General features: G+C 39.5%; 2 protein-coding genes across 4 annotated transcripts in view; one reads left to right on the top strand and one right to left on the bottom strand.

Annotated features, from left to right (window-relative positions):
• Positions 1-5,527, bottom strand: part of LOC106946526 (importin-13-like) — a 16,528-nt gene extending 11,001 nt beyond the window's left edge. Inside the window, exons 1-6 of one of the 3 annotated variants that reach the window (XM_015030930.1) lie at positions 5,176-5,527; positions 4,552-4,677; positions 2,422-3,062; positions 1,410-1,550; positions 1,204-1,345; positions 895-1,061 (exon numbers count right to left, since the gene is read on the bottom strand). In XM_015030930.1, coding sequence (XP_014886416.1) covers positions 895-1,061; positions 1,204-1,345; positions 1,410-1,550; positions 2,422-3,062; positions 4,552-4,677; positions 5,176-5,244 — 1,286 coding nt within the window. In that variant the 5' untranslated portion in view covers positions 5,245-5,527. The remainder of the gene's footprint in view (positions 1-894; positions 1,062-1,203; positions 1,346-1,409; positions 1,551-2,421; positions 3,063-4,551; positions 4,678-5,175) is intronic. The other 2 variants (XM_015030923.1, XM_015030915.1) reach the window with 2 other exon arrangements.
• Positions 5,528-5,768: 241 nt separating this feature from the next.
• On the top strand, positions 5,769-16,222 carry LOC106946552 (putative protein TPRXL). The gene is made up of 5 exons (XM_015030956.1): positions 5,769-6,046; positions 8,039-8,314; positions 12,360-12,566; positions 12,649-12,815; positions 13,747-16,222. The coding sequence occupies exons 1-5, from the start codon at positions 5,980-5,982 to the stop codon at positions 13,789-13,791; spliced, it is 762 nt and encodes a 253-aa protein (XP_014886442.1). The 5' UTR covers positions 5,769-5,979; the 3' UTR covers positions 13,792-16,222.
• The last annotated feature ends 76 nt before the right edge of the window (positions 16,223-16,298 follow it).

Here is a 16,298-nt window from a genome sequence, read left to right as displayed (position 1 = left end):
TTTGCCAAAAAAAAACCTCCCCCCTTGGGGTTTTATATTTTTAAAAAAAAAAAAAAAAAAAAAAAAAAAGGTAGAACCAGCAAATTAAAATAAATAAATATTAAACAAATCCAGATTTTAGTTTTTTTTGTGTCTTATTTTTCCATTGAATTAATTCTGCTTTGAATTTCCACAACAGAATGATCCAGTTATCAGTAACCTTTATTGTTTCTTTGTCATCACTAAATTGAAAACTGTTTTTTTGTTTTTGCAATTTTCCAAAAACATCAACCTCCCATAGAAGAAAATGTATCAATTGTCTCTTCACATGTTTCATATTTTTCTTTGTTTTAAAACCAAAATGATGGTTATTTTAAAAGTTGATTTCCTGCAGTAGATAAAACTTTTTAAGTTGTCTTTTCACAAAAGATTTTGTAACAATTCAGATCTAAACGAGTTTTGTGTAGCTTGAGAGCAAAGACGACTCTTTGGTTTGTGAAGGTTGCAGACCCAACGCATACAGCATTCATGTTTTGTTTTGTTTTTTTCATCCAGACGGCTTCCCCGCCCCCCTGCAATGGCACGGCGCCCCCCTAGGGGGCGCGCCCCACAGTTTGGGAACCTCCGGTGTAGGGGATGTGATTCTTGCCCGTTATGATTCATGCAAGAGATTGTTTGAACTTCCTGCATCTCTCTACTTCTGCTCTACATCCACAAAGCCTCCCTTTCAACTCCTCAGGGATTTGGGATCATCATTCAGGTATTTTTTGAGATGCTAATAAGTTGCTCTCAGTTGTAAAAACATCAACTTGTTGCCACGGTTATGAAGTTGGTTCGTTTTGATTGAGCAAATTATTCTGTACCTGACCTAGACTTAAGAGATGTTTGAAAACTTCCATCACTTAAGCGACTTACCTGTAAATTCGAAACTGCTCTTTGTCATCAGAAGACCAGGAGGCGTATTCCTCTTGGGAGGGATAGTGGGATTTGAGCAGCAACACGTCCACCAGCTGGAAGTAAACCGGTTTGTAGACCTGCAGGTAAACTGCCTGCTTCTCTTCCTCAAAAGATAAAATGTCATCCTGAATGTTCACCACATAGTAAAAAAGAGAGGAAAATAACTCTATAAAGAACCAATATAATTTGAACTTGGCCAACTTTTTGTTCGCTACGCTAAAAATCTGAGCAGCAGTGAGTGTTTGTATGCCTGCTCCGTTTCCGTACCTGCAGCGTGTACCAGAAGGTGAGTGTCAGGGAGCTCGTGGTCTCATTAACCGGGTAGTGTCCAGGGATCCCCGTACAGAACAGAATCATGTTCACCAAAGCCAGATACTCCTGCCAGTGGTCCAGTTGTTCCAGCAAAACCCTACCAGACACAAGCACATGAAAACACCTGTGGCAAACGTGGACGTTTTAGAGTGTGTGGATACCTTGAGTGCGTTTCCCCCAAAGCGACGGCAATGCGACAGATACCGTGGGTGGTCTCCATGTCCCCGTCCTGAACTGCTGTCTTCAACTGGTCGTAAAGGCCCAGCACCATAGGCATCAGGCTCAGCAGAACGTTAGCGAACCTCCACACAAGAAATGAAATGACACTTAAAGACGCTTCACAACAAAACCAGCCATTCCCTTTCACATGCTGATGATAGTAGGCTACTGGGTTGTCGCCATAGCTGCCCCGTGGCTCACTGACAGAAAAGAGGATGCTATGTGGCGCCATTGGCTCTTCTGACCAACGCTAGAGGAATGGTGGGTGAAGTGTCTTGCCCAAGGACACAACAGTAGAGAAGGATGGGGTGAGGGCTTGAACCGGTGACCCACTGACAGCAGGACGATCTCCTACTACTGTCGCCATCATCGTCCGCAAAAGTTACGGGTCACACCACTGGCTGTGTTTTCATTAAATAATAAATTAAATTAAAATCACATGTGAATAAGCTTGTTCACGTGAGAAGTCATTAAAAATCATGGCAGTGACTGATGTAAACAGCTACGTAAGATATATTCATAATTCCACCATGGCGATCATCCTATATGGACCACTAGAGGAGCAACAAGCCCCTTATACTTTGAAGCAGCTACTTATACTGTCTTTTGTGGAAATTGTAGTTGATTTTTCAGAAGAGCTACGGATTCCAAACGTTCAAATGACACGCAACTTTTTATGAACCATGAATATACTGCAAAAGCATATTCGCAGTTCATAAAAATATGCTGCGAGAGCTCTGGTGGAGGCAGCAGCACATTGTCTGAAAACCCCACCCAAAAGCAAACCATCATCATCCTCCATCTTCTTCATTGTTCAAAATCCGGCTTTTGATCACATGATTCGTGTGATGTGAAAAAGTGTTTCCAGTGCAGTTTTGCTATTTCGATATGGCTGAAAAAATCACCTCAGCTACTGAGATCTGACGGCCACCAAAGGTCCAGCTTGGTGCTCACCTCTGACAATCCGGTTGTGTGATGGCAGTAACTATCGTCTCCACTGCGGTGTCGAACAACCCTGGGTCGGACAACGCCGCAAAACAGTCCTGGACCAATTCCTGGCTTTCCCCCAGCGGCACATCCAGCCCCACCCAGCTGGAGAGGCAGCGGAGAACTTTCTCCTTCACCTGAACGGACGAATCCTGACTTTGTAGGAGCTGTCGGAGCATGCCACACACCACGGCCCACTCCCCGGCCAGGGCTTCCCTCAGCTGGGTGCGACGGGCTCGGGCCAGACGGCCGCTTTGAAACTCCTCTGGAAGTACGGTGAGGAGCTCCAGGAGAGCAAGGCAATGTGCATGGGGGTCCTGAGAAGCCTTGGCACCAGGATTGTCTTGAGAGTCCGGTTTCTGAGGTTGGAATGCTCTCACCATGTCTGCCACCGGCTCAGACCACGCCTGGGGGATGAGGTTAAGAGCCATCGAGGCCAGCGCCACACACAGTCGAGTGAGCACCATTTTAGGACCAGAGGAGAAGCATAAGATGTGGGAAAGAAGTTGCATCCTAAGGTCCTCATGCTGGTCTGCGGGAAGGTCGCCCCAGTGACGGCAGATCTTGATGTGGAGAGTGCTGGCACCGAAAAACTGAACCTCCGGGATCTACGAAGAGACACATTTGAAAATAATTTAATCAAAACTCAACATATGACCAACTTTCTGCAGGATGATGAACACTCCCCAGCATTCTTGCTTTTAGCATGTCCATCTTAACTTCTTTTCCTAATCAGTTGTTAAAGGCTTACAGAATCCCAAAGATAGAGATCAGAAATTTGTTACTGATTTCAATTTAAAACACAAAACAGAACAAACCTGATGTACTTTGCGTTTACTGAAAGTCTCAGTCTTTCTCTCACTCTCACAACCTGAACAAACCAGAGATGTCCATGAAAGTTTTTTTTTGTTGTTGTTTTGTTAGTTCTCTGTTATAAATACAACAAATGCACACTGAAATCAGAATTGCATCTATAAAAAGCAAAAGTTTCCAAGTAACCCTGAGTTCAGTTGGGCTCCCATGCATTTGAATCACAGAAAGTTTTCGGGTTAAGTTATTCCTTAGCATTTCTGACTGTGTGTATCTCTTTAAATGGTCTGTTTCATTGCTGAGACTTTAACGCTGTAATTTTGATTAATCACATAGATTTTTAACATTTATTTTTGTACGCAATTAATCCGTTTTTGTTCTGATCAGAACATTTGAATTTCCGTGTTTCCGGTACGCCCGTAAATGTGACACACAAGCTTAATCTTCAAACAACAGCAACGGGTGACAAAGTCGCTTCTCTCGACCCACTGGGAGTTCATTTTTGTTTCAAAATATGATCTGATGGGACGCTGGAAAAGACTTTTGTTGTGTTCAGGCTAAAAGCAGTTACCCTATAAGTGAAGCTATTCAAACCTAAAGTAGCATCTCAAAGCTAAACATCCCCAATGCTAATGTCAGCAACCACAGTCCACAAGAAGTTCTATGAATGATCAGAGCTTCTTGAAACACCTGAAAGCTGAACGGATAGAATAACACTTTGCACCAATCTGGATGGTTGTAGTGACAGATTAAAAATAATAAATATCTTTGTTGTTGTCTATTAATAATTCAGCAGCAAAATGGCTTTTGAATTGAAAATGTTTCTTAACTCATTTAAGTGAGTTATGAATATGGTGATAGTGCAAATGGATTGACTTCAAATTGCATTGCTAATAGTAGTTAGCGCCACATCAGTTAGCAAATCCCACAGTTTCTTTTTTTTTTTAACTTGCAACATTAACGAGGTCAATCCAGGTGTGACACCATTTCCAGATGCACACCAGAAATTCAGACTTCATTTTAACCTCAGATGCTAAATATAGGTAACTTTAAGTCGTCCTCCTTTGGTAGAAACTTCCTCACTGAAGGGTGTTGTTTAGCGTGCCCTTGAGGCTTACATATGGTGAATTCACTGGACTCAAAAAAAGCTAAGGAATTTTGATACTAACCGACCAATCACCAGTCAGAGCTGGTGAAGGTGAAAATCGGCTGATTCCGTTAAATCGGTGCATCTTTCAGAATAATAATAAAGACAGAGGAGTAGTGGTAGAATATGGAAAGCAGAACCTTGTCAGGGCTGAGCAGGGCCCAGCAGAACTGCCATGCCTGTGCTGAGGCCTGGGCTTGGGTCAACCACTTCTGAGCTACGTTCTTACGCTCCATGTCCGGGTCGAAGTACAGCTGGTAGAGAGCCTGGAGAGGGACGAGCCGGCAGACACAGAGACAAACGCTGGATCAAAATAAGTCAAGCAGGACATCAACAAAAACAACTACAGGAGGTATTTAACTGGCATGAAGTAAATTTAAAAAAATAAAAATAAAAATCATATTAGCATTTATCAACAATCATGCATGCTGGATGACCAATTTCTTAGATAGTAAAAATGTGTTGTCATAGGAACTAATCCGAAACACATGCTGCTGGTTATTATTAGGACAGCATATGCTTAAAGCTGGAATCAAGTTACAACTGGAGCAGCTTCCAAAACGCTAAACTACAAAAACTAAACCCGTTTTTTTCCCCCTTAACTGATGTTTTATTTTTATTTTATTCCAATGCTAAACTGACTAATTAAAACGACAAGAACACACAATTATATATTCGTTAAAACAAATATGTCAAGTTTAGGTCACATTGTGCATTTAAGACTCTCTAACACGCTTTCCGCAGACTTATTTAAAGTAACTCACCGTCTCAATGTTCTCCTGTGTGAACTCCAACTCCACCGGGTTCTGTCCCGGGATGGGTGCGGACTCCATCTGGCACAGATTTAATAAAATGTATTTTTCTTACTAATTATCCTCACCTAATTGAAACTAGAAAGTCTCCTAAAGTCAGGTAAACGCCTCAGCCCTCCACACAGTCCACGCGCAAGACTAATTTTCTCAGGTGTGACGACATGCTGGCTTCTGGGAACAACAACAACAACAACAACAACAAAAAGCCAGAGAAGAAGAAAATAAATAGACAAGCTGCAAAAATATTCTAGAAACTAAAGTGCTGCAGGTCGACCTGCGCAAAGCTTCCAGTCGTTCACCCTTTACGAGGCGCTCCTGACGCAAACAGCTGCGCCTCTGACGCACCGACGTCTGATTGGAGCAGAGCGGCACGAGCCACCTCAGTCGGATACGGTGCAAGAATCTTCAAACGTAAAGTGATCGTGGATGGATGAGAGCGGAATTTTCAGGAAGGGACCGCAGTATGTATGGATGTTATTTTTAAAATTTTATTTATTTATTTATTTATTTTAAATGAGTCTTTTTCTTTTCCAACGCACCCACGCAGCCTGCAGGCCACGCAGCCCCACCCGCGTGCTCCTCTTCTGCCCGACTCCCTCAGGATATTTTTAGCGCTTGGTGATGTGCCCTGTCAAATCACGTAACGGAAACAAACATCAGAGAGAAGGAGAGAGAGAGAGGAGAGGGCAGAGCTGCTGAGGAGAGGGGGTTTAACTGCGATCTGCACAGAAAAAAAGGCAGAGGAAGCCCGATGAGATGAGATTTGAGATTCATTTGGTGTGCTTCTGGTTGCTGTTGGTTACCGGATCGCCTCAGACTGGAGGTAGGATGATGTTCTCATCCGTCAATATAAAATCCAGACTATATGCTTGTGTGTCCGTCTTGACTTAACTGACAAATAATCTTTCTTTGATTTTGAGCTTTTTCATAAATTTTTCCACATAGAACCACAAATTCGGTGTATTTTATTGCGGTTTTATTCTGTGGAGCATCATAATGAAGTAGATTTTGGTGTAGAAAATAAAGAAGTAAGCTGTGCATTGGTATTCAGACTCCATCAGTTAGTTACATTTAAAGCTGGGTAGATTTTCTTTCTTTTTTTCTTTTGCCTGTTGCATCTTGTTGTTGCTCGATCTCATTCAGATTGGACAGAAAGCATCTCTGAACATCAATTTTCAGGTACGGTCATAGATTCTCGATTGGGTATAGGTCTGGGCTTTGATTAGACCAGAGCTGCCCAAACTTTTTTTTTACATGGACCAAAATCATCAACTCAAGGGTACTGTTGGGTCATTTTTTTTGTTCTTGCTCAACAATAAACTAAGCATAGAATACTTTAATTAAACAAAGCAAATAGTCAGATTTTTTTGGTAGGAATGTGTTAATCATTAAGATCAAAATCCTCCAAAAAGCTTTTATGTGTTTTCTTTATTGAAAGCGACGCAAAACACTTTACTAATTTATTTTGGGTTCTTGACTGAAAAGAACTAAAAATGATTTGATCTTTTCTCAGCAATAAAAACATTCCTTAAGTGACCCTTTATTTGAGAAGAACCACACATTTGGTGGCTCTTTTAATAGTTTTAATAGTTTTGTACTAACTGAATAAAAAACTGCATCAACCTGCAGCGGTGAGACAAATTTATATAATTCAGGGGCCACAAAAAAATAAATTCAGGGGCCACAAATGGCCGCACTTTGGACTCCATTCTCACACATAAATTTGCTTTCAGTAGCTCTGACTGTGTATTTTAGGGTTGTTGCCTTAATGGAAATAAAGACGTTTTCAGCCTCTTAACAGGTTTTCTTCAGTGTTGTCTTTCCATCTTCCTCCATCTTCCCATTAAATCATTAGGCTAATCATAAGCCCTCCATGTGCAATTTAAATGAGGCCAGTGTTCTACAGCAACAGTCCTTCCTTCACATCTATTGTTTGTTGCAATTGTGCTGCTAGCGACATTAGCATGCTAACATTGAAAGTGAAGCCTGTAATCTGAGATGGAGTCGGGGCATTTTATCAGTTCTGACACTGCACACCCTACCTTGACGGAACATCCACGTGGAAAGACAAACATTTTCCGCTTGTGAACAGTCTTTTTTTATTAATGAATTGCGAGGGGTCAAAAGACTTCCCCTATCCCTTCCTGTCTTAATGAGCATCGCTTCTCTGATTTCACTGCCGAAACCTAAAGATCGGCAAAGACGATTTTTATGCAACTGACATGTATGCTTTGTTTTTCATTAAAACATTTTTTTTTAAAAGCCATCCTCGTCAGTGTAATTTGTCAGTTTTTTGTGTGACGTCACGCGAGATCAAGCTCCCACAGCTGCCCACTCATCAGCGATGACTAAAGTTAGTTTTACCAAGTTGTCAACATAACGTGTTGAATCTTAAGTGCTTTCCTACTAATTGTCAACACGACCACAACTAGGTATCAAAGTCCAAAGATATTGCAGGAAAAGATTTTAATTAAAAAAAGAAAACAGCAAGGGAGAGGGTTGTTATGCTAGCCTGACTTTGACAACCTCATCATGTAGGTATGCTGAAGAATTTGATGTGGTTTGGTTAAGTTTAATATAAAAAAAGGGAAGAAGAAGGTGACCCACACACCAATCCGCTGACATATCATCAGTATAGCAGATGATATGTCATCATCCGCTAATTAGCTCATTTAAATTAATTTAAAAAGAATTCAGCTATTAGCAAATCAACAATGATCACTTATTAATAATTGCAAAATAAACAAAAAGCCTGAAAACTTAGTACTTTTGTGGACTGAATGCATATTCCAATAATTATGTTGTTATTTTACAGGTCAGAGCCATGCTTTGCCTACTTCCTTTACCTCAACTCCGTTCCCTGCTCCTGCAGAGGGCCCGGTGAACGAGTTTCCACCGCAGACACAATATCCTGCAGGCAGGAATGAAACTTTGGGTGACCTCCCAGCCCCTGCTGCCACCGCTGCCCCGATGGAAAGCATAGTCCGATCAGAGACATCAGCAGATGCAGGACACCCGCACGTCTCAAGTTCCACTAAAGCTACATCTCAGTTCACAAATGCACCCACTGTCACAACTCCATCTCTCTCAGGTAGCCGTCTTTACTTGCTTCTCTCGCTGCAGTGCTTCACAAATCAATGCCCCTTAAGTGGCAAACGTTAGAGCATGTAACTGTGTATTTATGCAATTGACCAACACGAAACTGGGGCAGAATTTGGAAATGTAAGGAAAAAAAATAGGAGTTAGCTACTGGTTTCTATATATTTCACAATATGTTATTACTTATTCTAGATTTTTTAAAATGTATTTTCATTATTTTTTTTCTGGGTTCTCCCGTAGCCAAGATTAGGCAAGAAGAAAACCTTATTGAAAAAAAAAAGCTAAAAGAAATTCTGACAACGAATCAGAGCCAGAAGTCGGTCCTTAACGCTGTCAATCACCCTTGTGTACTTGCTGCTAAATGAACTATTGGTGAAGAAACTACTCACCGTTCCAGGAAAACTGTTTATCCGCCATCTTTGTGGACACGCTAACTAGCCTTGGCATTGATGGCAGGTGGAAGGAAGAACAGCACATTCACAAGGGGGATTGACAGCGTTAAGACCCTCTTCCTGTCTCTGATTGGTTGTTTCTAATTAGCATCAAAAGAAGGCAGAGAACCGTAATTTTTTTCATTTCCTTTCTTCTTTCTTCATTTTTCTTTCTCTTTTGTCTTAACAAACTCATGACTTAGTGACAGTTTTAACAAAAGTCCATTTATTAGGTTGTCATATTAAACAAATGTAAATAAAGTAAGCTAATTTGATTACATTTGACAAGTTAACCCATTTTTGTCTTAAGTTGGAGCTCCAGTCTCTTTTTTTAGTGTAACTATGGTGGTAAACTAACATTACACATTTCACTGAACGCCCCATTCCTACGGAGAACAGGATTGTCTTCCTGCTAATGGGAGCGTTGGGAACATGAGGGAATACAGGCAATACTAAACATTTATCATCTACTAACCCCGACATATCCAAAGCTGCCAGAGACACACCCTAAAACACTAATTGCTGGAAGCAAAGCAAAATGTGATTTGACAGTATTTTTTGAACAGCACCTGGCTACAAATGCAAATCTGAAAATCCAGTTTCCTTCCACTTTACCATTGTTCCCTGCTCGGTGTTGATCTGTCGTCTAAAATCCTAACAAACTGAGATGCAGTTTGTGGTTGCGATGCCACAAAATGCTCACTACTTTGCGATATCACCCCAATGCCTTTTTTTTTTTTTTTTTTTGCAAGGTTCTGCAAACTGTGGCCGATTATTTTCATCTGCACTAAGGTGACAGCTTTGTTTATTTCTGGCCTTCTGGGTCTGCAATTTCTCCATTTTAGTGTGTTTACTTTGTCCAGACTAAAGCCTTAAAATATAGCAACCCTCACAATAAAACGTTGCCTGTTTGCAAACGCAGGCCATTTTCCCAGACTCGGTTTCCCTGCCAGCGGCGTTACGGGAACACAGTCCTGCCCTGACCTCCACTTGTGTCGTAGAGTTATTGAAGAGATTCCCTTTTTCCAGATTGGGTAAATATAAATATAACCCCCTCAGCTGATGCTGGGTAACTATTTTAGGAGAAATAACCAAAAGCGAGAGTACATCCAATCTCACTCGTTTTTTGGTACGTTTCTTTCTTCTTTTTTTTTTATTGGTTATGCAACATGAAGCCAAACTCAAATAACAAGCTCTTAAAAAATATGTTAATTGTTAAACAAGCCTTTCTAATTAACTTCAATTACAGTTTGAAGAAAAAAGAAAGTACAACCTTTTTGAATTCCAGCATCTTATGTAGAATAGACCTGGCCTTAATCAGATCTGAAATGATTTATTATTTGTCATAATGTGTATAGAGATTTGGGGAAACAACAATAGAACCAACATCTGCCCGTTTTATACTCTGCAATAAAACAACAATTATTTGAATTAATCGTGATTAGTCGATTAGTTGAACAATTGTCAACTAATTGAGTAATCGATTAATTTTTTTAAAAATTTTTAAAAAATTATTTTTTTAAAAATTTAAAAAAAAAAATAGTTTTAGCATTTAAGAAAAAAAAACTTTGGTCTATAAATATGTTCAACCCAGAATTCCTCATGTGGCATAACTTTAGCTTTACTAAAAAAAATTCTAGTAGGCACCTTTTTCTGTTCATTTATTAATCAGTTAATCCAAAAAGCACCAACAAGTTGACCTCTCAAAAAAGAAAAATAAGCTTTGTAGTAGAGGTAGGAATTTATCATATCGTGTATCATTTATCGTGATAAATTTCTCATCACAAGAATTGATTTATCGTTGTCACAGTAAATTCCAATTAATGATGTTTAAACCCCCTCCGAAAAACTGTATGTGTTGTTAATTTGACTTTTTTTTCCACTTTTTTGTTATTCAGAGCATCAATAAATGTCAATGAATTTGAAAATATGATTAAATGCAGTTAGTGTGTACAATCTAGTGATGCAAACAGGGAATCATTGGCTTCTATTTTTCATAGGAAATTAAATCATCATTTTGAAAACGGTTTATTGTATTTGCTCAGGTTATCTTTGTTTGGTAATAAAATTCATTTGACGTTCTGAAGCAGTGAAGTGTGACCAGAAACAGCAAATACAGAGAATATTGGCACATCAGTACATTCCCACAGCACTGTACATCCTGTTTCATCAGTCATATGAGATACAAACCATCACTACTTTTCCCAAATTCTCACCTGTTGTTAAAAACCAAGACTCAGTTTTTGAATCCTGAAATGTGTGTAACACATACCTCAAAATAACCTGGCTTCTGTGTTATTTTCTGTTTTACTCTCCGTGCTTTGACATTCCAGTGGTTAATCTGTAAACACCCATTTGTTGATTAAATATGTAACGTTTAGTAGAAAGATTACAGAGTTCAAGGAATTTGGAACAACTTTTTTTTTTCTCAATCAGCTCCTGTTTAACAAGAGAAAGTAACAAGGGAAATGGGAGAATCCCCTAAGAAGATCATAAATCAAGCTATTTACTTATCCTTAATTTATAATGATTCTTTGTTCTAGCATGTTGTTTTCTTTCTCCTTTTTTCTTCCTTCTACCCATAATATCTGTGTGACCCCAGATTAATTAAAACAAGGAATAACATAAAAAGGAAAAAAATAATAATATTTTTAAAAAGCTGAAATTAACTGCCACGATGAAAAGGAAAGAACACATATGCTGAACTCCATTTTTGTTGTGACACCACTTAGTTATATTCAGTATTTGATCTTTGTCCTAAATGTTTTAATTTGTACTCCCTTTTTTCTTCTTTGTTCTTGTTTGTTCTCATATCTAATTGGTTATTTTGTAGATCTACACCTATACATATTTTGCAAACTCACAATTTTACAAAATATGTAAAGAAACATACTTCTTATCATAATATTAATCAACAAGTTGAATTTATTCCTACAGTTCCCATGGTCTTTTTCTTGTTAGAAATGTTTCCATTTCTTGCTTGATGAATTTGACTGGCAGTCGATCAAAAAAAAAGAGCATCAGAAATAACAGTTAAATCAATTATTTTAACATATTTTATAAAAAACACACACATAATTGAATAACAGATAAATTTAAGGTACCAAATGTACGAGGTTCCATTTTATTTTTATTTTAGTTTTCCCCTCCTCATCTTTCTTCCAACTTCCTGAAGCCCCAACCGCGCCCTCTGGCGGCCATCACTTTCAAAAGCACCGTGTTAGTCTGTAGTTTGTTTTGCACACTCTAGTTGGTGAATTAGAACAAAAAAACATATTTAAAATAATGTAAAAACTAGAAAGTCGAGGTTGTTTGCACAGGATATGCTGCACCACCATCACCATTATTATTATTATTATTATTATTATTATTATTATTATTATTATTATTATGTTGGTGTGATGACTACAAAGCCAAACAGGTTCTATGTTTTTAAAGATAATTCTTGGTATTATTATGCATAGATAGTTTTTGCTAAACATTATGGGCAGCAGCTTCGTTGTTGGGGGCAAGCGATCAGGTTTCAGGAGCAGGGTGACCTCTGCTGCATTTCCTCTAAAGAGCTCTCTGTCCTGTTTTGAACCGACACAACTTCATCCGCCGCAGACGGCCTTTCATCGGCACCAACCACTGCGAGCTCCACCCGTCAGCAGGCCACCTCCCGTAGCTACTCCCCGACCGGCGAGGCCCACTCCACCTTTTCATCTGGAGCCACGACCCCTTCCTCTACCGCACACACACCAGCTCCTGGTTGGGTCCCTGTGGGGCCCACACACCGGGAGTTTCCGTCGGAGCTAAACATCGGCGACGACGGTTAGGAGACGTAGAGAGCGTTGCTTCTTTTTAGAGTTTGAATTTATGATGTCGTTTTAATGATTTGTTATCCATCATGTAGACTCGAAGGGGTCCCACCGCCACTCCAGCTCTCCCCTGGACCCCCTGCTGGCCGGTCTGCTGTCAGTGTTCATCGTTTCCACAGCTGTGGTCTTCACTGTCCTCTTCTTCAAGTTCCGCCAGCGGGCGAACCACCCTGAGTTCCACCGGCTTCAGGACCTTCCCATGGTAAGAGACCACTCCATCAACACTCTCTACTCGTAGTCTTTGATGTTTTCCCTCAGTTTTTACAGTATTGTTGTTCTTTTCCTAGCATGTTTCAATTCACAGGAAGTGCTCTATCTGCCAGTTATCTTCCTGTTGTGACCGGACGGCTGGCATTAGGTTAAAATAAAATGGTTCCTAGTGTTCTATTGTCATGAAGTCACACTGACAGAATTACTGGGCAGGAAATGTGATAATGACTCACAAAATAGCCTGGCTAAAGAGGCAGTATTTTGTGTTTTCCATGCACATTGTGCCATTTTATTGCATAATCAAGTCAGGTGTTACATTAAAAAAAATACCTCATGTATTAAATGTGACTAAAAAGAAATTTGTCTTTGTAATTTAAAGCTTTGAAATTGGGCCTCTCTCTTTTTAAGAAACCCCTGCTCAGCAAGGGATCACAACATGGCTCCTCTACTAACCTTTAACATTTTTACCAGCATAGCACTGAGAAGTAGGTCCTGTAATGAGCTCAGCGCATGCACAGTTCCACCAGGTGTTTGCTAATTGATGCTGGCTAGTTTGAAGGAACTGAGTGGGTTAAAGATCGGAAGCTTGCAAACATAAAGCTTCTGGGCGTCAAAGGCATCCATAGAGCCACTCAGGTGTTTTGCACAGCTGAATGGTTGCTATGGAGATTAAAGGACTTCTCAAACATGCATGAAATAATCAACGCAACACTCCAGGTGTGTTTTTTGATGAGAGAATAAAATTGCATGATGGTGAAGCTCAAAAAGATAAGATTTTATGTAATACTGCCCCTTTAAGAAAAGAAACAAAAATGATACGTTTCCATTTTTGCTAAACAAAGAAGTAAGTCTCCTTCTCTATGGGCATTGCTGTTGCTTCTCCTTTGAGGTCATCGTGTTACAGTTTGTAATTCTCTCCGTAGGACGATTTGATGGAGGACACGCCCCTCTCACGCTACGCCCACTGACAGATTCTCCTCTCGACTCTGTCACTCGCACCGTGGAGAGAACATGTGGCGAAAAAGAAGCAACTTTTTGGATACGTGGAGAAGCATACGTCTTCAAGAGGATTAGTCCAAATGACTGACTTCTCTGTTTAAGGCTCACTATTGAAACGATTATTTAATTATTTCGTGGTTTTTGGTTTGAATCATCAAAGGTCGTAGAGTCACCTAATATTTCTTCCACATTCCCATCTAAGTCCTGGAGACTTTTCAGTATCACACAAAAAGTGCAAATTCAAGGCACTTTTGCACAAATAGCAGCACTTTCAACGTGACATTACACTGCCCTCTAGTGGACATGTGAGATAACGTAGGTCGAAAAATCCATCCAGGCCAAATAACCTCAGGTGATTGTCGGTCTGAATGAGGATTTGGGGTTCTGACTGAGAAACATCACTGGAGATGATTTAGGTGACCAAATATGAGTGAAGTGCACTTTCAATCCAAACTGCTGCCTTAAAGCTGCATGAGGTAATACAGAAAGTTCACACGTAAATTATATTTTTACTCTACAGTATTTGAAAAACCAGATGCACCAGTAACCTTTTTTTTTTTTAAACCAAGAAAAAACGTTTAGTGGTTGAAATCAGGAATATGTGGCGGTGTTTGGTAAACGTTGTTGTGAAACTTCTCTGTATCGTTTCATGTTGGAATAAGAATCCTGAAGTTGGCGATTGTTCCTTAAATTGAATGTTGAATGTGCCAATGCACATTACTTCCCAAGTAAAAGTGCTACAATGAACACACATAAGAAGTTAAAGTGAAACTAAAAGCTGTTGTGTGGGTCCGAGCGTCGGGTGTCTTGCAAAAGCATTCCTAGCACTTTGAACTTTTCCACGTTTCATCATGCTGTAACCACAAACGTCAGCATATTTTAATGGGCTTTTATATCAAAGAGAAACACACCTTAGTGCAGAATAGAAAAAAGAAATAAGTAAAGAAAATCCAATCCAATTGCCTTCAGTCAACTCACGAGTAATGCATTATAAAACAATATATAAAGCTTCGGAAATCTCACAAAATACCGTTTGATAGTTCATCTGAAAATTAAAATAGCAGAAGCAGTCAGTGTTACAACAAATCCAAAGAGAACTCTGGCTGAAGACTGCTGGTATCTGACAGTCTCATGACATGCTAACAGCTCAAGGTCGAGGTGGCAGGGACAATTTCCATAGTAACGTACTGGATGACATCATTAGTTGTTTATAGCACTGTAATGCTAATCTGACTCATTTGCTTTTGCCTCTCCTCTTTAAATCTTTTGAAATTTGCTGGTCAGATGCTGTTTTAGTAAGATTGAGTGGAGAACAAATGGTAAAACTTCCGTCTCTATGCAAGCAAAGCAGATACAGAATCCAAGACTGGTAGCTGAAGTAGGATATTAGAAAATCTTGCAAAGATGATTATTTTAAATGCTGCAGTATTAGAATATTTTGCGATGGTAGTCAATATTGCGATATCAGTTACGATAAAACCCTTCTCCTAATCTGTGCTTCATGCACTACATGATCTCTAGCATTTTTGGCAACGTCTGGCTAAATATCGCATTTTTATTATTAGGATAAAAAAAAAACCCTCTTAAAATATGTTAGCCAATAATTATTGCATGCCAATCTTTTGCAAGATGAATTTTGTGCACACTGTGATATTGTCACGATATATCATGCATCCCTAGCTAGAAGTTTAGGAAAATGTAATCCTGCAAAATATCGACTCATGTAGGCGGAATAAATGCACGCCACACCTTTCAGATTTTTACCTTGCTTGTAGTTGCAAGCTGACAGAATGTGGAGAAAGTTCAAGGGCTTTGAATTTTGCAAGATTCTCCGCTCTGTCAGAGTTTTGCTTTACTCTCACCAAGGATTTTACATGTTTAAAATGTAATAATTTAAATGCTATGAAAGATCACTTGTTTAGTAATAAAAAAAAAAAAACCATAAAACCAACAGTAAGTCTGCTGCCCTTGATATTGCGGGGGGAACATTACACTGCTTCAATTTTGGCCTCCTTTTTAAACCGGTTGTCAGGTATTAACAGTGATTTATGATAATTAAGTCAATAAGTTATTGCTCCTGTCTGAACCGGCACGGCGGACTTTAAACAATAACTCTGTTTTAAAAAAAAGAAGGCGCTCCCTTTACACACACACCTACGTAAACACACCCTCACATTCTTTCATTCAGCCTCACACCTTCTATAGTAAACCTTTTAAGATTGTGATCTGCAGCCAAAGAGTGTAAAAAGTAGAAGTGTACAGATTTTTAATATAGAAAGGCCAGAATTAACATCTGGCTTCAGGCAATCATGACAGTAAGAACGTGTATATCATGTAGGCTTAATGCAAACAGATGGAAGTCATGTTGAAACTGACTGATCATCTTCAGTGCAAAAATTATACAATAAAAGCCACAGTTCTCCATAACGAGGGTCCAGCTTTTGCATTAATGCAGGTGAACTCATCTGAAGTGGGA

Source organism: Poecilia latipinna, unplaced genomic scaffold (assembly GCF_001443285.1).
Source record: "Poecilia latipinna isolate Pla-1442-1.1 unplaced genomic scaffold, P_latipinna-1.0 Scaffold12, whole genome shotgun sequence".
NCBI lineage: Eukaryota > Metazoa > Chordata > Actinopteri > Cyprinodontiformes > Poeciliidae > Poecilia > Poecilia latipinna.
The sequence above is the reverse complement of the archived record's forward strand: the minus strand, read 5'-3'. Positions and strand labels throughout refer to the sequence as shown.